This window comes from Rhineura floridana, chromosome 17 (genome assembly GCF_030035675.1).
Source record: "Rhineura floridana isolate rRhiFlo1 chromosome 17, rRhiFlo1.hap2, whole genome shotgun sequence".
Taxonomy (NCBI): Eukaryota; Metazoa; Chordata; class Lepidosauria; order Squamata; family Rhineuridae; genus Rhineura; species Rhineura floridana.
In genome coordinates this window covers 7,847,875-7,874,783 of record NC_084496.1, presented here as the reverse complement: position 1 = coordinate 7,874,783, position 26,909 = coordinate 7,847,875, and the positions used below count along the sequence as shown (strand labels likewise).

General features: G+C 44.3%; 1 protein-coding gene across 8 annotated transcripts in view; it reads right to left on the bottom strand.

Annotated features, from left to right (window-relative positions):
* The window catches only part of RAB11FIP3 (RAB11 family interacting protein 3), a 111,782-nt gene that overhangs the window by 3,789 nt on the left and 81,084 nt on the right, over positions 1 to 26,909 (bottom strand). For 7 of the 8 annotated variants that reach the window (XM_061599333.1, XM_061599334.1, XM_061599335.1 and 4 more), the window contains 8 exons: positions 13,362 to 13,397; positions 10,777 to 10,870; positions 7,618 to 7,721; positions 6,203 to 6,343; positions 5,371 to 5,452; positions 3,844 to 3,981; positions 2,090 to 2,245; positions 533 to 673 (listed from right to left, as the gene is read on the bottom strand). In XM_061599333.1, coding sequence (XP_061455317.1) covers positions 533 to 673; positions 2,090 to 2,245; positions 3,844 to 3,981; positions 5,371 to 5,452; positions 6,203 to 6,343; positions 7,618 to 7,721; positions 10,777 to 10,870; positions 13,362 to 13,397 — 892 coding nt within the window. The remainder of the gene's footprint in view (positions 1 to 532; positions 674 to 2,089; positions 2,246 to 3,843; positions 3,982 to 5,370; positions 5,453 to 6,202; positions 6,344 to 7,617; positions 7,722 to 10,776; positions 10,871 to 13,361; positions 13,398 to 26,909) is intronic. The other variant, XM_061599336.1, reaches the window with a different exon arrangement.

The window sequence follows — 26,909 nt, the reverse complement described above, 5'->3', positions numbered from 1 at the left end:
TTCGTTGGCTGGCCCTGGGTTTTAGTATTACGATGGAATGCAAGCGAGAAAAACTTCTCTCTGCCCACTTTCTCTATACGTTACATCATTCTATGCTGCTGGAAAGGTCCATGGGAACCGACGGGATCTCTCTCCCAGCAAAGGCGATTAGCCAGGGCCACGCAGACAGCTTCTGTGTTAATATGGGGCTCACAGCTGCCAAGCCCCACCTAGCCATGGCTCTTCGTGTCATCCTCGCCAACAGCTTAAACGCAACGTTATGAAGGAGACTGTTGGATTTCACTGAAACAGAGGGGTTGGATCTGGGAAACCGATACTTAATTTGTAATGCATTTGTGCTTGGATAAAAGAGAAACATTTAGATAGTTAGTGCTCCTTAAAAAAAACCCAACATTTGGAAGTTTCTGAATTTGAAAACAGTTTGAATTCCAATGGCAAAAATTTCTCCACTGCCCCGTCCTATGAATTGAATTTCCCCTTTACTGCTGGCAGCGAAGCGGTACCCAGTTTCACAGGGGGCCTCTAACAGTACCTCATCTCTGGAGACCGAGCTGATTTCTGCAGCCAGAGATTCAGAGAAAGAAGCAGAGAAGAGGTTCTTGGCGCCTTGAATGCTGAGGTTTATGATCTGCCCATTCAGTTCGTCGTTCTGTTCCTTCAGGTTTCGGTTATCCTGTTGGCAAAGGAAAACCACACAGTGAAGCTGACTTATTGCAGAGGCTGACCATCCCATCTAGAATTACGACTGACTATGTATTTAATATACTTTAAATGCAGCCAAAGGCCTTTGCAAACCTCACATACATTCATATCACAGTTGAATAGCTTATGAATTAAAATGCCAACATAAAGCTCTTTCCTAACTAAAAATCTATATGTCACGTCTACTGTACATGGAACTCTGCTCAGTTAAAACCCATTAACAAAATTAATTAAGAAGCATGTGCGTAATTTCCTCGCAGTTGGGGCAGATAATGCAGATGGGGCCGGTAATCTAACAACGATTCCGTTGCAACATCTTGACAGGTTTTACCCTGGTAATGTAAAGTCTGCAGAACAATAAACAGCAAGGTATCGCCTTAAAATATGCATTTCTGGTCCTGCTGTGTTAATGCCTTATACAGAAGCCAACCAGCTAGACATGCTATACAAGTATGCCTATGACATGACTTGGCACCTAAGTTCCATAAAAGGCCCTGCGTCTCTGGCAGAAGGTCAGAATTTAAGAAAAATGTGTCCCCCCCATATGCTTTAAGTTGGCTTCTTGCATGGAGCAGGAGGTTGGACTTGATGGCCTTCTCAGGGCCCTTCCGACTCCACGATTCTATGATCTTAACATACCACTGCAAGAGGAGCACACAATTAATTCCTGCACAGTCTTTCTGTTTCATAGTCAAAAACCACAATGGGACAAGTTATAATGGTTAAGTTGTAATTTGCCAATTTATTTTGACGCCTCTTTGCCCAACTCTCTGACCTTTTGCTGTTCCAGCCAACATACTTCTTAGCGTTCCCTCTTCTTTATCTAACAGCTAGTATAAGCACAGTGGGGAGGAGAGCCTGGCTGGGAGTCCAGAGTCTGTGAGTTCAAATCCCTGCTCGTGTCTCCTGGGTGTCAAGGGCCAGCTAAAGATCACCCCATAGTGAGTGGCTCAGGGGTTACGTGCCCTGCCACCGGTGCAGCCGTGGGCAAGCTGCATAGTCCCAAGGAGCCCAGTTGCCCCCCAGCTGGCAGTTGTGGACAAGGAAGGGGCTGGCTTGTGCAGCTGTGGCAAGCTGAGCAGGCCCAAGCCAGCTTGGGAGGACTAGCCTCAGAGGGAGGCAATGGGAAACCCCCTCTGAATACCGCTTACTATGAAATCCCTATTCACAGGGTCGCCATAAGTCGAGACCGACTTGAAGGCAATCCATTTCCATTTTTTCTCCTTTATCAAATCCAGGGCCAAGAGGGCTACACCCAGACCTATGACCCTCCTCCCTCCCGCTACAGCAAAGAGCAGGGCATGGCTTTGCTACCAGTCGGGAGACCCCGACACAGCGCCACAAGACGCACAATTGCAAGCAGCTCTCTTGGGAAGCCCCCAAGTACCTGCTTGAGCCGCCTGATCTCTTGCTCCAGCTCTGTCTCCCGCGTCCGGCTGTTGTATTCCTGCAGGCCGATGCTGCTGCTCCGGCCCCTTCGCTGTTCCGCCTCCAGCTTGAAGAGCTGCAGGTGCTCCAGCTGCCTCCGGAGGTCCTCAATCAGCTGCAAGGAAAGGAAGCGAGATCAGCGGAGGCTCAGTCCTCAACAGCGCCTGACCCACTAGGCCCATTCACCCAGAGCGGCTCTTTGCTGTAAAGAAGTACATGGGCCAGCGTTCCGTGGAGGCTGGTATGTTATGGCACGCAGCACAAGGCTGCCCTCAGCCAGCCCCCACCTGCTTCCCTGCCCTCTTACTTACAACCAGGCCAAAGGGCCAAAGCTTCCTCCTCCTCAGTCTCAGTGTTGCCCTTGTAGAATTCAGCAGGGAGGAGGAGGGTGGAGAGGAAGCTAGGATTACTTGGCTCTACCTGTCATTGGCTCTGGCTCCTCTTCTCATTGGCTCTGGCTCCGCCTACTGTTGGGCTCCCTGCCTTCTGCTCCACCAGTCCCAAAGGGCACCAGCCATCACCAGTTGGTGTACAAGGTGTGCATGGCAAAAGGCTACAGGTGCCTTTGTGTAATATGTATGAAAAAGGGTGCATGCACAGAGCTTTCTTGTAATTTAATCTGGACCACAACCAGAAGCAGGCCTTTCAACAACACTGAGAATCTTGCCCCCACCCTGAAACAGAACTCGTCCCCCTATGATCTATAACTAGTTCTACCCAGAATCGGAGAAGATCAACAAACAAAGGCAAGACTGAAAAAGGATAGCCTCCATTGCTTTACAGCAAGAATAGGGAATCTATGGTCCTCCAGGTATGGTTAGGCTCCAGCCCCCCATCAACCCCACAACCAATGTAGCCAATGGTCAGAGATGATAGGAGTTGTAATCCAGCAACATCTGGAGGGCCACGGGTCGTAAGAGAAAATAATCTGAAATAAATTGAGTTTTAAGGCCCCTTTAAAGGCTTGTATTAGGGAGGCCATAATGCAGTTCAGTTGGAAAGAGGATCTACAATTTGTGGGGGCACCACTGAAAAGGCCCTGTGTCCTTGGGGGAGGGAAACAATCTCCGTACTGTCTGTTCCTGCTTATGTTGTGCATCTGAGGGCTCCCTAAAGGCAGGGATGGGGAACCTGCAGTCAGCTGGATGTTGCCCATCTACAACTCCCATCATCTCTGATCACTGACCATGCTAGCTGGGACTAATGGGAGTTGTAGTATGGCATCACCGGGGGGAGGGGGGGAGGAAGACACTTAACAAAAATGCACTACATGGATGTCTCCCTAAAGTCAATATTTCTTTCTTTTTATAACATTTAGGATATAAGGAGCTTTAGTGAAATTAGCCGTGTACCAAGGATTAGCATCCAAACGTACAAAAATGTGGAAGTATGCAGTCTTCTAATTAGCAACATAACACTCACCCCCTCAACACAAATCAGCATGCTTTTGCCGATTTGATTTCATCTGCTCTGCTGTTTTTGCAGATTTGCTTGACATTCATTTTACTATTTACATCATAGTTTGCATCTACCTTTCTCTGTTCTTTGGTTTAAGCAATGCGCTTTGCTAAATAATGTAAAGGAAGGAAGAAGAAAAAGACAAGAGGGTGCTCAAGTGTCTCTGGATCCCAACCAGGCTCCTAATCAGAAGCGTGGAAGAGCTGTGCCCATCCCACTTCAGCCTCCCTCTAGAAGCCAGCAGAGTTTGCTCACCTCCTGGGTCAATTCCTTGTCTTTCTGGAACTGGTGCCTCTCCTGGGTCAGCTTGTCCCCCAGCTTCCTCTTGCTCTCCTGCTCCTCGTTCAGCTGCACCGTGAGGTCTTCTATTTCATCCAGCAGCTTCTGCTTCTCCTGAAAGAAGGCCAGGGAAAGGAAACTTGAGGCCCTCCTGCCGGTCTCGCCTCTTCCAAGCGCCGCTGATGCTCAGCGAGACCCCATCCCTTGGAAAAGGGGGCCTCCAGGAATCGGTAACTGAAGCTTTGGCCGAGTCACCAAGAGCAGCCAACGTCCCTGGATCCCAGAAGACATGACACGGGTGTCCGCTGGGGTGGGATCCGTCGGCTGGTGCCAGTTCCCAAGTGTTCAGTCAACCTAACAGGCCGGCATCGATCAGAGTTCATTCTATATCCACTGGCCGCTGCTTTTACCGACCCGTTTTCTTGTTGCTCAGAAACAAATCAATATTTTAAAAGGAAATATCGATATTTTGAAGGAAATGCCAATATTTTAAAAGGACATATTGATAAATTATCATTTTTACAATCAAAGTTTTAGAGGTGGATTGGGTTGTGTTTTTTTAAGTCTGTTTTCAAAAATAGCTGCAAAAATTCGTTACATTAAAATCTGATCCTCAGGTTAAGCGAATTAATGGCAAATTCGGTACCAAATCCAAGTTGGGCAGAATTCTAGCGTCCCCTCAGGGCTGCTTGAGCTGATGCACTTTCCACAGGCGGTTCCTGATGCCGACAGCACACATGAGCCCACAGAACAGCCGCCACATCAGACTTGCATTAGCAGCTAAACATGCCAGCCTGCCACTAGAGGGCAGAATGGCTGCACAGTGACAGCAAGCAAGGAACATCACACACCTGTGCTTGAAGCAAGGCAATGGAAACCAGATCGCTATATAATTTGGAGGAACGGGAAGCTCACAAGAGATTCCAGAGGGGGAAACCAAGATAGCATGTGGGATTAAAGGCTATATCCATCATTAGCAGACCCACTGAAGTTAATGGGCATGGCTAACTCAGATCCATTAATTTCACTGGGTCTACTCTAAGTAGAACTTAGTTGGCTCCAACCCTGGGAAAACAATATATGAATTCCATGATTTTATGCAAAATGGGCACTGTGTTACATCCCTCCTGATGTCAATGCCAGGCAAAGCACTTTGTTTCAAATGATAACTAATAGCACCTTCACTTTATGTAAGGTTAACATCTTGGGAATGATGGCTGCTGGAAGATGCGTTTTGTTAAGGAAGGGGCCTCCTCATGTTCAGAGGCTTAGAGAAATTGGGACAGAGATTTGAGGTTCTTTGGTAAGTCCAGAAGGTGAGGACTCTTGAGTCAGGCAGGATAATTAATATGTCAGTGTGGAACACACAGCCGTGGGCATCAGTCTTGGCCACTGAGCAGTTCTGGCACAGAGGAAAAACGCACACACCCCCTGCATTTAGTTTTAAGGCACACAGAGGAGGAACACGACTGAGAAATCTCTGCCTAAGCAGAGGCACCTCACCTCCTCTAGCCTCTCAATATTGGCTCTCAGGCAAGGGACGCAGGACCGGAGTTCGCCATTCTCATCGTCCAGCTGCTGTAACCTGCAGTTCACACAAAGAAACGTAAGCCTACACTTAGGAATGTATTGCCACATGCAAACAGGAGGCCTCTCTAGCTTTTGGACCTCTTGCCAGGCCAGCCCCCCCCCCCACTGGCCCTGATTCGTACCCCAAATATTTTGCCTGGCTGCAACGAGTCCTTGAACTCTGATCATGCTTCTTGCTTGTCTGGCTGGAGGACAGAGGAAGAGAGGGGTGTGTGTGTGTGTGAATATATAAAAATGGAAATGGACTGCCTTCAAGTTGATTCTGACTTATGGCGACCCTATGAATAGGGTTTTCATGGTAAGCGGTATTTAGAGGGGGTTTGCCATTGCCTCCCTCTGAGGCTGAGAGGCAGTGACTGGCCCAAGGTCACCCAGTGTGTGGGGATTCGAACCCTGGTCTCCCAGGGCATAGTCCAACACTCTAACCACTACGCTACACTGGCTCTCAGATATATAAACTAGCCTACCATGGGGGGGGGGGGAAAGGTAAAGTTTACATAGGTTGCTCTGCCCACTTTTACCACTGGATCCGGCGGCCCCTGGTGTGTGAGTCCCAGAAGGTTGCCCAGGAGGAAATGTGGCCCCCGGACTGAAAAAAGTCCCCCACCTGTGCCGTAAGTTAACTATGTGTTCTGTCAACAAGGGCTCCCATTCGTCCCTTCTGAATCTCCTGCCACTGAGTGACTGGCTGTCCCCCGAGTGCCAGTTAAGAGCAAGGATTTCGCCATGAAGCTGCCAACCGTACCGGGCTTGGAGGTTCTCGACCTCAATGCTCTTCTCCCGTTCCATCTTGCTAAGCATCTCCCGCTGTTTTCGGATCTCTTCCATGAGGGCCTGATCCGATTGCAGCTCTTGCTCCTTCAGCTGCTCTTCCAGGGCGTTCGCTCTGCAGAGAGAAGGAAAGGTTGCAGGATCCACTTTGGCCAGGACCATGCAAGACATCTCCCCCAGGAGCACCACTTTTTTTGGGGGGGGGAGTTTTTTTACACATAAACAAAGGGAAGCAACATTAGGCATGACTTAATTTCCACATGCAAGTTCAGCGTGTAATTTTATTATTATGTGTAATTGTTTAAAACTGGCTGGTATTATTTATATTTTGACAACTTGTTTTTAATGTTTGCTTTTAGCGGTGTTTTTAAGGTGAACATTTTAGACAGCTCTGGCAGTTTTCTGCTGAGGAAACAGCACTTAAATTGTATTTAAAAAAATAAATACAACAGAAGTGTTTTTTATTCAGGATGGCATGCCTGCACACAGTGTCCCAATTAATGGGGCAGCGGGGGGGGGGGGTATGAGACCTATAATGAAATCCACAAGCCACACACTCTGCCTTCCCCTCCCCCAAAGTTTAGCCAAATCACATCCCCTGCCCATAGAAAGTTAGGGTGTCAAGAAGATTTCTAGCCTGACTTTCTCCCTGATATGCAAGCACTTTTTATTAACTTAAATACAAAGAAAGAATCCTATAACATAACAATGTGTGCAAAATTATAATGGGCATACAGAAAAATAGAAAATTAAATTGGGCCTGATGTTTTTATATACCCAGTGACAGAACAATTTCTCCTCTCTCTCAAACTCTACTTAGATCTGTAACAGAGCACGTAAATCCCCCTAACAATTAATAGGGTTGTGTTGCATCTTGAACCTTATTATTCCATCGAATTGCAAAGGACTCTGTTTTAAGAATACATTTGTTGTCTCCCTTCCCTTTTCAGCCCAAGGGCTGCATTCCATTCTGGGGACCACATCCTAGTGATGGGCGAAGCCAGAGCCAAAAGCCAGCGGCACCACAGATGAGATTCTTACCGTTGTAGAACAAACTACATTATTCCAGCCACCCTGCGCCACTGAGGGAAGCAAGAGGCAGAATCACAGTTTGAGAATACATTGCATCAGGGCGTGGTGAGGGGCGTGGCCTGAGAGAAGGTGTGCGGCCGTGGTCCCAAGGGCCAAATGGAGAGGCCTGCAGGCCTGCAGGACTGCAGTTGGTCCACAAGGTTCCCTACCCTGCCTTATATCAGCTTTCTGCATGAAGGGGGCAAAAACTCCCAGCCAGCTGGTACAACGGTACCACATGCCATTTCTGAACACACAGACGGGCTCTTAAAAGCTTACGCCGGTCACGCACGGGCAGCCCCCCACCCCGCCCTTTACCTGTGCACCAACTGGAGGTTTTCCTGCTTTAACCGACTGTGCTGCTCCCCATTGGCAGCTGTGTCCTTTTCCAGCTCGATCACCCTTTTCTCTAGGAAGATCACCTGCGGAAACAGCAGCAGCAACATTTAAGCATCACATGCCTGGCCTTTCTGCTTGACCTGCAAAGCGCGCAAGCCAGCCTGGTGCCGGGATTTTTATAGTTTGCACACAAGTCAAACGCAAGCAGCTCCAAACGCAACCCTGCTTTCTCCAAATTTCACAGCCCTTTTGCCTACTGTTATATCCCCAGCGTCTCCTCTTTAGTCCAAATGAAGCTGAACGTTTCCCCCCTCTCTCATAATCCTAGATCTCAGGGCCATCCAATGAAGCTGAACGCTGGGAGATTCGGGGCAGACAAAAGGAAGAACTTCTTCACGCGGCACAGGGCTAAACTATGGAACTCACTCCCACATGAGGCAGTGATGGCCACCAACCTGGAGGGCTTGAAAAGAGGACTGGACAAATTCACAGAGGAGAAGGCTTACATTCTCACCTCACGGGAGAGGTTTAAAAATGGAACGCTCCTTCTTGGTAATCCATTTAAGGCAATGCTGAGGGTTTGTGTTAAAAACTCTTACAACATCAGACACTTCTAGATCTTAGGTCTTTGCAATGTTCCACAGCAGCAGCATGGAAGGGGTCACTGCCTACTTGTAAAGAAACTGGGACGGGGGACCCTGTGTCCCCCCCAAGGTGTTGCTGGATTTCACCCCCCATCACCACTTGGCAAAGAAGGGCAGGTGGGAAATACCTTAAAATAAATAAAAACAAAACTATCACAAATGCCCACGCTGGCTGGGGCTGATGGAAGTTGGGAGTCCAACATCACCTGTCCCGCAAGTGACATAGAAAAAGCAGGTGTGAAGTGGGGGGGAAGCAGCATGTGCAAAAATGCCACTCAAAATTATCAAGCTATTTCAACGCTGGTAGACAGGACTCCAGCGAGTGGGCATTCTGCAGTCGAGAAATGTGCAAAAGAGGATGAAGTTAGGCAAGCTGCGCAATGGAAACAGGCAATGCTGTCTGCACCCAGGACTGGAGGTGGAAATGCATCTTCCCTTTTGTCGGTCTGCTATGTTAACGGCTTTTTAAAAAGCTCCCGGGATGGGGGGCAACGGCTGGGTCAATTTCCACTGCTTCTTCATAACATCTAGTTCAACCCGAGAGCCAGTGTGGTGGAGCACTTAAGAGTGTCAAATTAGGACCTTAGAGAGCAGGGTTCAAATGCCCACTTGACCATGAAGCTCGCTGGGCGGCCTTTGGCCAGCCGCTGCCCCTCAACCTAATCTACCTCACAGGGTTCTTGTGAAGATCAAATGGAGATGGAGGAGCACCATGTATGCCACCTTGGGCTCCTTGAAGGAAAAATTAGGATAGAAATGGAATAAAATAAATAAACCTACCCAACGTCCTGATGTCATTACAGTCTGCTTTTCTCCTCCACCACCAGCAGCCCTACGTCCCTGGCTGCTGCTAACAGGTGTGGGGAAATGCAGACTGTAATGATAACAAGACAAATGGTAAATCAGAATTCTGGAGTTGGAAAGGCTCTTAGAGGACATCTAGCCCATCCCCCTGTTCAATGTCTGATCTCCGGTGGAGGATGCAACGACAGCACCCCTGGGCAGGAGCTCATCTTGCCTCTGTTTAAATACCCCAGCAGTGGAGAGCCCACCACTGCCAAAGGCCATCTCTGTCCCACAGTCTAACAGCTTATGTAGCATCAGGAAGCTTCTCTTAATGCAGGCGTGGGCAACTTTTGGCCTTCCCGATCAGTGGTGGGTGGTGCCCATCGGGGCTGGTGGGGTGGAAGGCAGAGAGCCCGACAGTAGGTGGCACCAGAGCCAATGGAGGGCAGAGCCAGCTCATTCTAACTTTGTCCGACACCCTCTTCCCTGCAGAGTTTTACAAGGGCAACACTGAGATTAAAGGGGAGGAAGCTGACAGCCAATGCCACCCCCTGGACCGCTTTTAAGTAAGGTGGTAGGCAAGTGAGGACTGGCTGAGGGAAGGCTGGTGGGGCAGTAGTAGCCCCCATGGGCCAGCCTCCGCGGCTCCCAACGTTGCTGAACTACAACTCCCACCATCCCCGGCCATTGGCCGTGCTTGCTGGGGCTGATGGGAGCTGGAGTTCAACAACATCTGGAAGGCCAGAGGTTCCCCGCAGCCATCCTAATTTCCTAAAGGGGAAAAAAACAGAACACAGTCCCTGCTTTCAGGCTTGCAATCTAAAAAGACCTAACACAAAAGAGGGAGAAGGAAATAAGCAAACTCAGGCTGAAGTTCTTCCAAAGAGCAACTGGGGTGGAAAAGTTCAAGGAGAGGAGAAGCCAAAAGCTGCACCTCCCTCAGCTGGGCCACTAGAGCAGCCCTTCTCTTTCCTCCTCTGCTGCAGCCTGATGGAGTGGCTGCTGCCAGGTGACAGGTAACAGACGGGCAGGCCTGGCTCCTCAGCAGGGCCGGCGGTCACCCTGCACCTCCTCCCTCTCCCTAGTTTCAGGATGGCCATCCACTTCATCCCTGCTCACTGGCCACGCTGGCTCTGCCTTTTCCGGAATCACCTTCAATTTAACTAAAGCTTCCCGAAAGATCTTCGTAAGGTTCACTGCTCTTTTTTGTTAAGTTGCACGTGTCACTGAAAAGTTAACGGCTCGCAAGAAATCCAGACTACACATTGAAATGAATCTAACAGTAATGCAGCCATGAAATATTACAACACACTCATATGTGCCCGATTCACTGCTGCCAGATGTGATTCTGCTCTCTCGCTCTCTCTGCACTGGTTGTGATGGATCATTTCATGCAGAAACAGCAGAGTTATTTGCTGTCATCGGAGGAAGTTGTCTGTTGCAACTCTGTATGGGTTGCTGCACCCGGCTTTTTCTCAGCTTCCCCTGGAAGTCAGCAGTCCTGTTCAGCCTCTTGCAATTGCTCCGATCACTCCCAATGCAGAAAGACAGCAGAATTACACGCCTATGGGAGGCTGCCCATCGCCTCTCTGCATGAGGTGCTGGCCTGTGTTAGTCTCCTCCTGATTAGGAGACACATACCCAGAAGCGAGAAGAAAATGCTTGCTTTCACACACGCCAGAGACAGAACGCTGTCAAACGCACATACCTTATCAGTGATATCCTCTTCCAGGCACTCCGTGTTGTTCCGGTAAGGTTCCTCCATAGCATCCACTGTGAGGGTTCCCGTCTGATGCAGATGCCTGTAACCAAGACAGGCCAAGCCAATCCAAAGCAAGAAGATCATCAGAGCAATCATTGCCAAGGAGAACACTCAACTAGCCCTGTCATGCACGGCTTAACTTCTCCACGTGGCCCAGCTCCTATCCTGCAGGGGGTTCCATAATCGTGCTCTCTTGTAGGAGGATGCACAATTCAGAAGGTGTATTTGACCCCCCAATTTTTTTAAAAAACCCTTCAGGCTCAGCTTGAGGCAACTGCCTATTCCCTCCCCATCTTTTAATAGCCCCCTAAGCTCAGCAGGAACCTGGCACCTTGGCGGGGTGGCAGAGAGAGCAGGAGAGTGTTACCAGGGATTCACACTTACACGCCTTTTTCCTTTGCTCTTTGGAATATGGGATGATTAAGATCTTACTTTCTCCCACTTAATTTCTTTTTGATCTTCATGGCAGAGAGACAAAACACGTGCTCAAGAGCAATAAACGGCAGGGAAAGGGAAGGACCAGACTCAGTGGTGGAGCATATGTGTTCCACGCCGACGGTCCCAGGTTCAGTCCCTGACATCTCCTGGGAGGGCTGGGAGAAGCTCCCCATCGGACACCCTGGAGAGCTGCTGCCAGTCAGTGTAGGCAGCACTGAGCTAGATGGACCACTGGTCTGACTCAGTAAAGCAAAGGGCAGTAGCGCAGTGGCAGAGCACCTGCTTTGCATGCAGAAGGTCTCAGGGTCAATCCGCAATGGCATCTCCAGGTAGGGGTGAGAGAGTCTCCCTGCCTGAAACTCTGGATCTGTTGCCAGTCATTGTAGGCAATACTGAGCTACAGTAGATGGGCCAACAGTCCGACTCAGTATGTGATAGTTTCCTACATTCCCTGAGAGACTGGCTGGAAGGCTGAGTGTGAACTGGTGAAAGAGGCCCTCCCATCACATTCCCTACCCCACGGAAGCCGCTCGCAATCTCAACATCCCCCCCCCCGCCTCCGGCGTGCCTGTGTTATGGTCCAAAGGCCATCCTTTTATGACACGACACCCAGGCCAGACATTTATCAGCTGTTAACCAGTAATGCGCTTTATCACTGAAAGGGTATGCAATATCCCACGCAAAGTACAAAATATACATATATATATTATTCTGGCACCCTTCCCCCCCATGCAAGACCTCATTAACACAGAGAAATTTCTGCACAAAGCAACCCTGTGAATGTACTGCGGAGTGCTTACGATCCAACAGGTTGGGTGGTTGATAAACAGTGGGTGGCCTCCAAGAGTTGTCCTCCTTATAGGAAACCTGCTGAAGTTTAATGGGCATGGCTAACTCAAATGCAATCATTTCAGTGGGTCTACTCTGAGTAGGGCTTAGTTGGACACAACCCAGTTGTACCGCTGATCCAACCCTAAGGGGAGAGCATGCAAAACATATAGGCAGCTTAGAAATCTATTGGCCTCTTCCCATAGTGCCAACCGCTAGGGAACGCCGCCCATCCAGCAAAGCCTGCCCTTTGCAAAAAAGGCAGAGCCATGAATACTGCCACGTTTAGTAAAGGTATGTCCCCAACAGCCTCAAGCTTTGGCCACTGAGACAAGGTAGCTTTCCAGACAGCCTCGTAATTAAGCACTAGCCTGGTAACCCGCCTGCATGCGAGTCAGCCAGCGAGTGGGATTGGTGGCGGGCAGGTGAAGTGCTCCAGCCCTCCTCTGTGCCCAGCAGGTCAACAGGTGGGATCTGCACCCGCTGCAGCTCAGTGGCAGAGCATCCGCCTTCCACGCAGAAGGTCCCAAGTTCAATCCTTGGCATCTCCAGGTATGGCTGGGAAAAGACTCCCTTCAAAGCCCTGGAAAGGCACTGCCAGTCAGTGTAGGCAATACTGAGCTAGATGGACCAGTAGGTCTGACTTAGTCTAAGGCAGCTTCCTATGTTCTAACGAAATGCGGCGTTCCACATCCCCCTCCTCTGCCAGCCCCCAGCAGACTAGTAAAAAAATAATAATCTGCAAGGCTAATCGCTCCTTCAGGCTTGCTTGCTTCAAACCCAAGTAAAACAAAATATACCCCCCTCTAGAAATATTTCCCCTGGGGCAAGGGGAAAGCATGCAAAAAGGAAGCCCACCTGCATGCACTCATACTTAACCCTGCAAAGCCAAAAGATTTGAGCTGTCCTGCTTGGGTGAGGAGTTGTTTTTTCAGGGAAAGAAACTGACCCTCACACAATCCCTGAAGAGGGCAGGGGAGTCCTCCCAATTTGGAATAAATAAATACCGGTAAATGCTGATCCCCTGAATGCTCTACCTTGTTTTTTAACAGTAAACTTAAGGGGATTAAAATGTAGTTGTTAACTCGAATAGGCTACAAATGTATTTGTTCATAAAATGTACTTTCACCATCAACAAATAAATAGTGATCCTAACGCCGCCGCCCCAACAGGTGTCCGGAGGGAGGGAGGAGAACCGGTGCGAGGAAGCCTCCAAACGAGCGGAAAAGCAAGAGCAGGAGAAAGTAAAAGAAGCGTCAGCGTACCTGGCTACCTTCTTGCTTGAGAACCTCTTATTTGGGCTGTGGAGTGAACAACAACAGGAAAACTAAGTCAGGAAAACTGACACCCAGAGAGCAACCAGCGAAACAGGAAACAGGCGAAGACAGAGCAGCAAAGGGGCATATCCTTTACAACAATTCACAGCACAAACGCACAATGACACAGCGCACCCTGGGCATGCACTGCGTTCCCCCCTCGCCATCGAAACCCAGGCAGAGGGGGGGGGGTTGCACACATTTTTAACAGCATCCTGACATCAGAACAGAGCAAAAGCACCCATCCGTGGTGCCTGCGGAAACCTGCACCATTCTGTGGAAGCCGGGCCCCTCTCTTCCTCCCCGCCTCCATTCACCGGCCAGTCCTGAAAACAGATCCCCAGGCTAAGAATAGACCTCGGGAGTTTGGCAGGGCTTTTGGCCCAGATTTCTGGCCTGGCCTGGATTAAAACCCACCTGTCAGTCGAGAGGGTGTCCTCACCCCCATTCCCACCCCCCAAAAAAGGGACAGAGGGCACCCAGAGGGGCTGGAAAGATCGATCCAGTTCACTACTCTCCGTTTTTCAGTCTTAAAATCAGTTGCCCAGGTTTCTGCAGCAATTTGCTAATTTTTCAAAAAATCCTCCTGAACATTCTTCAGGATTTTAGTGCTCCTGTAATCCATCTTTAAGCGTGTATTTTAAAATGTGTCTGATGCTCCTTTTAATCCATCATCTTCCTTCCCCTCCTCTGCATGTTCTTGTTGACTTTGTTTCCCAGGAATTATATCCATATCTTTGAGTTTATCTTCTTCCATGTCTTTTGAAGCTTTTCTCAAGAAGTCCCTTGCTTTTTGAACAGTATTCAATCTATATTTCTGTTGTCTGAATGTAAAAATCACTCCTTCTGGAACATCCCATCTAAATTGAATTTTGCATTGCTTAAGTTTTTCTGTAAAGAAAGCATATTCTTTTCTCTTACGTAAAAGTCTAATAGGAATTTCTTTCATCACCAGTATTTCCTTACCATCAATTTTAAAGGTATTTTTAAAGTGTTGTTGTAATACCATATCTCTGGTTGTCTTCTTTATAAAGTGAACAAGCACATCTCTTGGAATTTTTTTCATTGTTGCATATCTGGAATTAATTCTATAAACTTTGTCTATTTCAAATTTCATCCGATCTTCATTCAAATCCAGAAATTTTACTAAAGCATTAACAATTTTATCTCTGATGTCTTCACCTGTTTCCTCAGGGATTGCACGGAATCTCAAACAATGTTCTTTATTTCTCATTTCAGTCACAGCCATATAGTCCAAGTTTTTTTCTAATTCCAGATCTAATATATCTGTTCTATTCTCCAAGATTTGTACCTTTTCTTTAGTATTTTTTGCATCCTCCTTTATTTGCCCAATTGTCCCTTTAATCTCATCCACTTGTGTTTTAATATAGTCTTTTATATCTATCAATTCAGTTTTCATTTCCTGTTTTATATCATTAATCCCTTCCATTATTTTTTGAAACATATCTGGGGGTATAGCCCCTTCCTGTGGGTCAACTGAACCTCTTCGCTCCTGGGCCTTAGTTGCTTTTTTAGTTGTCATTCTCGAAAGAAGCCTTTAATTTCTGATATTAACCACTGTTCCAAAACCTAGAGGCAGTCTATTTCTTTTTTTTTTCCTCCACCAACAAAAGAGTTAATATTCCAGGCCTGTTATTATAGTCCGGCCAGCACAGCACAGTTCTTATCTACGTCCAGGAATGCAAAACAATTCTGGTTCACAACACCAAGCGATTAGTAACATATACGAACAGCAGATTCGTCCAAAAAGAAATAGTCCAAGGAGAAAAATAGTCCAAAATATATTTCCATCAAATAATAATAACCTCTCATCCGTTTTTAAACTTTAAAACTCCAAATTCAGGCCAGCTTTTTGTCGTAAAAAAAATATATAAGTTGTTTACATTTTCTTTCTTCCTTAATTATATTTAAAAGAGAAAAAGTATGACTCACCCAGATTTCTCAGTTGCTGATTCGTAAACAAATCCCTTTTATTGTAGTAATTTAAGCCAAATGATAAGATTTAGACAGAAGTAGGCTCGCTGGTTAAGGACGTTTTTTTAAGAAGAAAAAAAAACGCTTCGCTTTTTTCCAGTACAGCTTGCTGGAAGTCCTGACTCTATCTTAAAATACACGCTTAAAGATATATCTAACTTGGAATATAAATGGAGCCAACACGGCGCAGAAGAGAAAGAAAGTGTTTCATTATTTGAAAAAATTAAAATTGGATATAATTTGTTTACAAGAAACTCATATTAAGAAGAAAGATTCCAAATATTTGATTTGTAAAAATTTGGGTGAAGAATTTATTTCGGCTGGACCAAAAAAAAAAAATGGAGTTGTTCTTTACATTAACCCACAATTGCTTCCTAAATTGGTATTACTGGATGATAGTGGTAGATTTGTGGGGGTTGAAATTACTTTACAGGGTACAAACATTTTGATAGTGGGTATTTATGCCCCCAATGAAGATAAAACAAGGTTTTACACAGGACTTATGGAAAAATTGTCAGAGTTTTCATATGATCATTGGTGCGTCATGGGTGATTGGAATGGGGTAATCTCACCAAAAATTGATAGACTTTCTGAAAAAAATATTAAAGAGACACAGGGTAAATTACCGAAGATTTGCTTTGAACTGATGGAACATTTAGAATTGGTGGATACCTGGAGATATATAAATGATAACGCAAAGGAATTTACTTATTTTTCAGAAAGACATAAAACATTCTCGAGGATTGATATGATTTGGATGTCTAAAATTCTAGCGAAGGATATTTTTAAAATGGATATACTACCAAAAACTTTTTCGGACCACAATCCTGTGATATTAACTTAAAAAAAAAAAATCTTGGATTTAGATGGAGACTAAATGAATCTTTATTACAGAATGACAAAGTAGTACAAGAATGTAAGAAGAAATTAAAAGAGTTTTTTGAACATAATTTACATAAAGGAACAAATGAAAATATCGTTTGGGATACAAGTAAGGCATTTATGAGGGGATATTTTATTAAATGTAACTCTGAATTAAAAAAAAGAAACAGAAAATGCAATTAATTTTGGAAGAAATAAAACAAAAAGAGGAAGAATTGAAAAAGAATCCAACTAAAGTTTCTATTGTAAATCAAATTAAAATGTTACAGAAGCAAGTATCAATGCTGACAGTTAGAGAAATTGAAAGGAAACTAAATTTTGCTAAACAAAGGACTTTTGAATTTGCAAATAAACCTGGGAAATGGTTAGCATATAAATTAAGAAAAGAACGTCAAAAAATATTATTTTAAAGATACAAGAAGGAGATGAGACGCTGACAGATAATGTAAAAATCAAAAAGATTTTTCATCAATATTATTCAACATTGTACAAGTGTCAGGAAATTCCATCTGAAAAAATAGAAGAGTATATATCTAAACAGAATTTGCCTAAAATTACAGACTTTCAGAGACAAGCTATTAATGGCCCTATTACGTCAAGAGAGATATCTGAAGCTATAAAAAAAATTAAATTAGGAAAGGCGCCAGGACCAGATGGGTTATCTGCAATGTATTATAAATGTTTGGAGGAAGAACTCTTGCTACCTTTACAGTCTACAATGAATTTTATTCTGCAAGAGGGAAAGATACCGGATAGTTGGAAAAATGCTAACATAACATTAATACCTAAAGAGGAGCAAGATTTAACTAAAACAAAAAATTATCGGCCAATATCTCTATTGAATAATGACTATAAAATTTTTACAATGATCTTGGCAGAAAGATTGAAAATAATATTGCAACAATTTATCCAGGAAGATCAATCAGGGTTTTTACCTAAAAGACAATTACGTGACAACATCAGGAATGTCTTGAATGTCTTGGAATATTTAGAACAACGAAATGATAAACAAGCAGCTTTGATTTTTTTAGATGCTGAAAAAGCATTTGATAATTTGAATTGGAAATTTATGTTTCAGGTTTTGGAGCAAATGGATTTTGGAGACAATTTTATAAAATGGATTAGATCGATTTATACACCTCAGAAGGCTCAGATAATTGTTAACGGAGATTTAACGGATTCATGTGAAATACAAAAGGGTACAAGACAGGGATGTCCATTATCTCCCCTTTTATTTATTCTGGTCTTAGAAGTGCTGCTTAGAGATATAAGGCAAGATAAAAGGATTTCGGGATTAAAGATAAAAAAAGAAGAATATAAATTGAGAGCATTTGCTGATGATTTGATAATTGTACTAGAAAACCCTTTGGAAGGAATTAATGTATTGATGGACAAATTAAAAGAATTTGGACCGTTAGCAGGATTTAAGATCAACAATCAAAAAACAAAGATGTTGGTGAAAAATTTAACTTTAGGGGAACAGAAAGAGTTAATGGACAAGACAGATTTTACAATAGAGAAAAAGTTGAAATATTTAGGTATCATTATGACAAATAAAAATTCAAAGTTGTTTCATAATAATTATGAAAAATTATGGACAGAGATTAAGAAAGATTTGCTAAAATGGGATAAACTACAATTGTCATTAATGGGTAGAATATCTGTGATAAAAATGAATGTATTACCGAGAATGATGTTTTTGTTTCAAACAATACCTGTAATATCCTCTGATTTACCTTTTAAACAATGGCAAAAAGATATCTCTAAATTTGTATGGCAAGGAAAAAAACCAAGAGTTAAATTTAAACTACTACAAGATGCCAAAGAAAGAGGAGGACTGGGATCACCAAATCTGAGACTTTATTTTGCTGCCTGCTGTCTAGTCTGGATAAAGGAATGGATCTTATTAAGGAATAAAAGACTATTGGATTTGGAGGGCCATAATTTGAAGTGGGGATGGCATGGATATCTATGGTATGACAAAGTAAAAGTAAATGTAGACTTTAACAATCATTTTATAAGACGTCCTCTGTTGAAAATATGGAATAAATATAAATCAAGGTTTTATTCGAAAATACCATTATGTGTCTCAAGTCAAGAAGCGTTTTACAGAAGAGAAATGGCTGGAAAAGAGAAATGGTTAACTTATCAAGAACTATTAGAAAATGTACATGGAGAATATATAATGAAAGAGAGAGAACAACTGACAAAGGAAGGATATAGTTTTCAATGGTTTGCCTATTTACAATTGTTAGAAAGATATAAAATGGACAAGAAAATGTATGGGTTTGAAATAAGTAAATCTGATTTTGAAATAGGATTGTGTACAAATGATGAAAATATAATTGCGAAAATGTATAAACTCTTACTGAAAATGGATATGGAGGAAGAACAAGTAAAAGAGTGTATGGTAAAGTGGGCAAAAAAATTTGGTTATAACATACAAATGGATCAATGGGAAAATATGTGGAAAAAAGGCTTGAGATTTACACTATGCTATAATCTTAAAGAAAATTTCTATAAAATGATGTACCGTTGGTACATGACTCCAGAAAAGTTGTCAAAAATGTATAGTAATGTTTCTAATGTTTGTTGGAAATGTAAACAACAAGAAGGATCATTTTATCATATGTGGTGGCTGTGTAAAAAGGCAAAATCATTTTGGGCACAGATAGGTAGGAAGATGCAAAAAATCCTAAAGATAAATATTCAGTCAAAACCAGAATTTTTTTTATTGGGTTTTATGGATAAACAAATAGAAAAGAAATATGGAAGAATAATATTATATATGATTACGGCAGCAAGATTATTATATGCACAAAAGTGGAAAATGGAATCAACACCAACAACGGAAGAATGGCTATTGAAATTAATGGACTTAGTAGAAATGGATAAATTGACATGTCTACTTAGAGAAAAATCGACAGATACATTTCTTAAGGAATGGAAGCCTCTCTTAGACTTTTTGTTGAAAGATCAAAATAAAATGATGATATTGGGATTTGACGAATAACCAAGACAGCCTATGGAGAAAAGTGATCCTGTATGTATACATTAAGGGACAGGTTTGATGTATATTATATACTTATAGCTGATCTGCGACAAATTGGAAGTCAACTATTTTATTTTTATTTTTTTTGTTGTATTGTTATGTTTTTTGACTTTGTTTTGTTTGTCTTTTGAAAAATTTGAATAAAAAATTATTAAAAAAAAAAAAAAAGGATTTTAGTGCTCCTCTCTTCTATTCCAACACGTTTTTGTCTGCCGTTTTAACGAATGTATCCATTTTTGCAAGCAATTCCTCCTAACAGAATGCATCCTGGTTGTTATTTTCACTACTGCATTATTTTCTGTATGCATTTTCCCCAACTATATGCATTTTTATTTATTTATTTATTTTAATAATTTATACCCCGCCCTAGTTCATAGAATTCAGAGCGGCGAACAAAAACAATGTCCAATACAATCTAATATAAAATAATAAGAGTACAATAAAATCATTAAAAATCAATTAACTATTAAATGTTTAAAAGCTAGAAGAAACAAAAAAGTTTTTAACTGACGGCGAAAGTCCATGAGTGAAGAAGAACGTCGGATCTCTGGTGGCAGATTATTCCATAGGATGGGCGCTATGGTCGAGAAGGCTTTATTTCTAGTATTGGCACGGCGGATTATAAAGGTGGATGGGATGATGAGAGAGTGTTCTAAATGTATTCTTGTCGGTCGCTGAGGTTTAAATTCCAGAATACGATTTGATAAATATATTGGTGCTAAACCATTTAGAGCTTTAAAAGTTAATACTAAAATTTTAAACTGATGACGGAATGAGATCGGAAGCCAGTGAAGTTGATAAAGCAGAGGTGTGGTGTGTGTTTGTGGACCTGCTCTGGTCAGCATTCTTGCCGTCGCTCTCTGTATCAGCTTAAGCGGGCGAAGTGATCTTGCAGATAGTCCAATATAAAGAGAGTTGCAATAGTCCAGTCTTGAGGTCACAAGAGCCTGTGTCACTTGCTTCAAGTCCGACATTCCTAAAAAAGGATGGAGTTGACGGACTAGTTTTAATTGAGTGAAAGCACTTCTGGATACTGTTGCAATTTGAGGTTCAAGTGTCAGAGCGGAATCTAAGATAATGCCCAAACTCCGAACTTGGGACTTCAAAGGGAGTGAGACCCCGTCTAAGGTAAGTAGGTTTTTGATTTCATGAGACGGTTTTTGTCCAATTAACAGAACCTCCGTCTTTTCTGGATTAAGTTTTAGTTTATTCCTATTAGTCCAGTTTTGTATGGCAAACAGGCATTGGTTTAAGGGACGAACCGCCTCTACGGCATCTGGAGGGAAAGAGTAGTAGAGTTGGGTGTCATCTGCGTATTGATGGTAGTGTATTCCGAATTCACGGATAATCCTTCCCAGGAGCTCCATATAAATATTGAATAACATTGGGGATAATACGGAGCCTTGGGGGACACCGTATCGTAATGGCCAAACCTTGGATGAGAAATTTTCAAGGACAACTCTTTGTAGTCTGCCCTCCAAAAAGGAGCGGAGCCATTGTAGTACCGTTCCTCGGCATCCCATACTAAAGAGGCGGTCTAGGAGAATGGTATGATCGATAGTGTCGAATGCGGCTGACAGGTCTAACAAAATTAAATAAGTTAGATTTCCTCTATCCAATTCAAGTCGTAGATCATCTACCAGTGCTGTCAGCACTGTTTCGGTCCCATGTTTTGGCCGAAAACCTGATTGGAAGGAGTCATAACAATCATTAGTATCTATAAATGTTTGCAGTTGTGTGTCTACAGCTCGTTCAATAACTTTACTGATAAAAGATAAGTTAGATACTGGACAGAAATTGGTAAGAAGTGTGGGGTCAAGGGAAGGCTTCTTCAATAATGGAACTACAATTGCTTCTTTCAGTGTCTGGGGAACATGGCCTTGTTGAAGTGAGGCATTGATTATCACACAGAGCCAGTTCGCAAGTTCAGCTTTTGATGTTTTTATAAGCCATGAAGGGCAGACATCAAGTGAGCAGTTTGTCGGTCTCATTCTAGTGAGAAGTTGGGGAATATCAACCGGTGAGATAGATTGAAAGTTCGTAAATTGGGATGGAAGAACAGTTTCAGATGGAGTGTCATTGGATTCTGCCAATTTAGCTACATCAATTTCTGATGGAATATCATTGTGTTCTGCCATTTTAATAGAGTCCAAGGTGGAGCGAATCTGATCTACCTTAGTTTCAAAGAATGTAGCAAACTCCTGGCAACGGGATTGAGAGTGGACTATATCAGAAACCGGCTGTTTAGGACGGAGGAGGCTGTTAACTATCTGAAAAAGTTGTTTTGGTTGATTTCCAGCTGAATTGATTGCAGCTGAATAGTATGCTTTTTGGGCAGCATGTCTGGCCAAAGTATAGGTTTTCACAAATTCCTTGGTTTGAGCTCGGTCGGATGGACTCCTAGTTTTTTGCCATCGGCGTTCTAACTTTCGATAGGTACGCTTCATTTCTAGCAATTCTTTGGAGAACCAGGGGGCTGATTTAGATCTTGTAATTTTTAACGGGCGAAGGGGAGCCATTGAATCCATAATTTCAGTCATGATGTTGTTCCAAGAGGAGATCAAAGTGTCGATTGGAGTTCCAGTAGGGGGGTATGAATATTCCTTAAACTTTGATGCGAATAGGTCGGGATCTAACAATCTCTTAGGGCGATATAATTTAGTTGAAGTTCTAGTTTTGGGGGGTACAGGTGACACAAGAAGGTTAAAGCTAATTAAATAATGGTCAGACCATGATAGTGGGGTAGAGGTTATATTCTCTATTCGGAAATCAGAAGTACCTGTTTCTGGTAGGAAGACAAGATCTAAGATATGGACTGCAATATGTGTTGGGGTTGAAATTAACTGTTGCAACCCCAATGTAGACATTGAGGATAGAAAGTCAAGAGCGTTACTTGAAGCAGAGGATTCTATGTGAATATTGAAGTCTCCCAAAATTAAGAGTTTAGGAGAATCCAATAGTAAACCTGCAATTAGATTGGATAAATCAAACAAGAAGCGGCTTGGTGAATTGGGAGGACGATAAATCACAAGAATCACAATGTGATTATGATGACCAAGTTTCAGACAAAGAGATTCAAAACCAGGGGAAGGCTGGAGGAAAATTCTAGATAAGGGAATAGATTTACGGTATATAAGCGCTACTCCACCACCACGGTGATCCAACCTAGGTTGGTGGTAGACAGCGTAATCAGGCGGGCATATACCAACTAAGTTGGCTCCACCTAAGTTGCTGAGCCAGGTTTCTGTTATGCAGACAATATCAGCCTGTTCATCTAGGATAAGATCATAGATTACTGAAGTCTTATTATTGACTGATCTGGCATTAAAGAGTAATATTGAGTAATCAATGTGTGTCTTTTTTTCTGGAGTAAGTTGTCCCTTTTGTTGATTAACTCGAGTAGGGGTTACTAGGCAACGTGAAACAATGATATCTTTAGAAGATTTGGCGATGTTTAGTCTTTTGTATTTCCCTTTGCCTAGCAGTGTTTGGATAGGCCTAACGTCAGGACTCCTTTGACGGTATGTATACGGCGAGGTGGGTACTAACGTTATGAAGGGGTCAGAATTTGTTACACTAAAATCGGCAGTCTCTTTTGCAAATAGGCCTGGGTAATTTGCTATATGGGGATGATGGTTGACCCTTCTCTCAGGTGATTTAGTAGTTGAAAAGGAGTTCGCAAGTATTGATGAAGATTGTCAAATTAGTTCTGGTGCCTCATGTACTATTGCATCGCAAAGCATACTGGGTCTGCAGACATTTGAATGGTAAGGTGGACGTTCATTTAGAGTGGTATTAGAAGGGGGTACTTGAATTATGGGTGATGAGCCCAGTTCTGAGCCTTCCAAGAATCTGGAGCTTGTCCTTTTTGCTCTGAGGTTGGTTAATAGGTTTTGCATTTTATTAATAACTTCACTCTGTTCAGCATCTGTGAAAGTATGGAAGCTATTTATTAATTCTTCCTCCCCTTCACATGTAAAGTCAAAAGGGGCTTCTTGAATAGCTTCAGTATTTACCAGATTAGGAGAGGACGGCAGCGAAGTGGTATTGGAGACTAAGGTGTTGAAAGTTTCAGGTTTTTGCTTTTCTTGTGAGAAGGGGGTTGGAAGAGTTAAGTTGTAATTCTGCACAATCGAACTTGTTTGTAAAAGAGGGCTGTTTGAGTTTGGCAGATTGATGGAGGGAAGCCGGTCTGGAGGTGGATCCAAGTTTCCAGATTTTAGCAGATTCTTTCTTTTGTTTAGTGGGGAATTTCCACTCCCATTTGATGGGGTTATTATATTCGTTGATAGTATTCTCTTTGTGAACAGAGGAGCAGGTTTAGCTAGATTGGAGAAATGTCTGTGGATGGAAATTCCGTAATTTCCAAGAAGTAATTTATTTGCAATTATTACAGCTGTTACAGCAGATGATTTAAAGGTGAGTAAGACGGATGTTTTTGCCAACATTTGTTTGGTGCACTGCATCACAAAATTCGAGTAAGTGCAAACTGCAAAGGATGGCTGGGTTTCAGTTCTCATATTGTTTTGGAAAGTGCAGATGTGATAAATCTGGCTTCAAAAGCAAACCGAATCGCATTTCTCCCCCATCCCTAACGCCAAGCAATATACCTCAAACGTGCACCACTGAGAAAGTCCGCGGCTCACAAGGTTTAAGGAAAACATGCTTCACCGAGGAAGGGGTCCAGCAAAAACCGCTAAACTCATTTTAACTGTCTTTTAGAACAGGGTCCTCTGTCAGAGGGAGGGGCCAGAATGGGGTGGGAGGAGAGAAGGACCAGAACACCAAAACGGATGTGTGTGTGTGTGTGTGTGTGTGTGTGTGTGTGTGTGTGACAGAATCCTTAAAGGCTGCCCCTGGGGGAAACTCTGGTTTCCCTTTTTCTGACACACGAAGGTCCATAAAACCGCTTGGGCTAACTGAGTCAAAGGACAAAATGGCACCTGCTGCCCCCTGCCTGCAATTCCAAGATCAGAATGCGATTTGGACCACATCCGCACTGTACCTTTAAAGCAGTATCAAACCACTTTGAACAGTCATGCCTTCCCCCAAAGCATTGTGGGAATTGTAGTCTGTTAAGGGTGCCGAGAGTTGTTAGGAGACCCACCCCCCATCTCCCCTCACAGAGCTACAATTCCCAGAGTGGTTTAACACTCAATCCCTCTTCCCAGGGAACTCTAGGAATTGTAACTCTGTGACGGAAACCAGAGAATCTCCTAACAACTCTCAGCGCCCTTAACAAACTACAAACCCCAGAATGCTTTGGGGGAAGCCATGGCTGCATAAGTGGTTTCACAGTGTTTTAAATCTATAGGGTGGATGTGGCCTGGACTGGCACTTTAATCGTCCTTCAACACGGGCAAAAGGACAGCATCCTCCACCGCACCTGAGGGCAGCAGACTAGTTTAGGGGTTATGCCCCCCAGCATCTGCCACCTGAGGCGTATGCTGCACTTTGCCAAATGGTAGGGCTGGCCCTCAGGAGCGGAACATAGCTATGTAAATACACACAGTGGTGGATTGTCCTTAGTGAGACTTTCAAAGCAGCTGGACAGCTGCCTATCAGAGAAGCCATAGCTGTGGGCTTCCTGCATCAACAGGATTAGAACATATTTTCCAAAGATCTATCTGTCTGTCTATATATATATATATATATATATCACCCTTACATTCTTCAATGATGCAGACAGAGACATGCAGACAAACAGACAGGTCCCTCCCCACCTAGCATTTGCAACCTAAGTTCCAATAGAGAGACTAGGGAGGCATCTGCATATAAAAACGCAACCTGTACCTGCGCCCACTGTTTTAGGAATATGCACGTCATGCAGGCATGCGTGGCCAGGAGTGGCCACAGCTCCTTGTTGGCAGGCATACATGGCACTGTCATGTTTTTGCCATGCTCAGTGGTGGCTGGTACCCATTGGGACTGGTAGGGCGGACGGTAGGGCGGACGGCAGGGAGCCCCACAGTAGGTGGAGCCAGAGCCAATGACCGGTGGAGGCAACTCATTCTAATTTCAACCAATTTTGTCCTCCTCCTCCTCCCTGCTGAGTCCTACAAGGGCAACACTGAGACTGAGGAAGAGGAAGAAGCTGACAGGCATTGCCTCCCTCTGGACTGATTGCAAGTAATGAGGTCAGCAGGTGGGGGCTGAGGGCAGAATGAGGTTGGTGGGGCAGCGCTGCCCTAATATACCAGCCTCCACTGTCCCAGAGCCTCCCCACCTCCACCTCCTTTTCAGTCTTGTGAAACCCCCTTGTGAAAACCATGGCTGTGGAGTCGGAGTTGTGGAGTCGGAGTCGGGAGCAACTTTGGGTGGAGTCGGTAGAAATGTACCGACTCTGACTTCCAAATAAATTTTGATTGACAAGAAGCAATTTTGGGTGGAGTCGGACAGTAGAAAAATAGAGGAGTTGGAGTTGGAGTAGGACAGTGGAAAAATAGAGGAGTCGGAGTCGAAGGTTTGGCGTACTGACTTCACAGCCCTGGTGAAAACCCAGCAGACTGGGGTTATGGGTGCGGATGCTCCCCAGGAAGTGAGTGTAGGAAACCTATCAAGCAGTGGCAGAAAACAGGGTTCTCTGGATGCATTTCTCAGGTGCAACCTTATCCGTTTACACTGCTGCCATCAGCCTTTGCACTCGCCGTATGGATCTAATTCAATCATTTCCTTAAGGCTGGGGAGGGGCCATAGCTCAGTGGTAAAGCATCCGCTCTTCATGCAAAAAGTCCCTGGTTCAACCCCTGGCATCTCTAGGTTGGGCTGGGAAAGATCCCCTGCCTGAAACCCTGGAGAGCCGCTGCCAGTCAGTGTTGGCAATACTGAGCTAGATGGACCAACAGTCTGACTCAGTGTAAGGTTACAATCCAATTAATCTTACTTCTGACATGCGCTGCTTGAAAGGCAGCTTCCCATGTCCCCACAGCTTCGTGCCTCTTACTCGCCTCGCCTGCTCCTCCACAACTCCCATCGCCCATCCCCATGCCTTCCTCCAGGGATTTGCCAACCTGGTGCACTGGCCAATATCCACACTGACTGAGGCTGATGGGAGTGGCAGTCCAAGAAGGTGGAGGGCACCAGGCGGGCAGTGGCTGCCTTGTAACTTGCAACAATCACCGCCGTCTCCATTTCCCAAGCCAGCCCAAAACACTTTGCTACCCTTTCTCAGCCCGCTTTCCAAAAACACCATCGCCCTGTCTCGCCTGAACCTCCCCGCATCTCTTTCGCCAGCTAGCACCCCTGTCCTCGCCCCATCTCCTCAGGCCAGCACAGGTCATGCAGTCACAGAGGAGGAATCACAGAGCACCGCGTTTGCTTCATACACACAAGATGCGCAGATTGGGGCATGCAAAAGGAGGCTTAGCGCAGAGGAGAGCAAGCATGCGCAAAGAGAAAGGTTCCCACTCAGCAGCGCCCCTGCGTCTGAGCAATGAGACTTTCAGGTTTTGAAGAGAGGGTTTCCACATGCAACGTTAACACGTGCACACCGCCATCCTCCAACACTTAAAGAAAAACAAAGAAAGTCAACCAAGGGCATAGTGAACAGTTGTTGTTATATGCGTTCA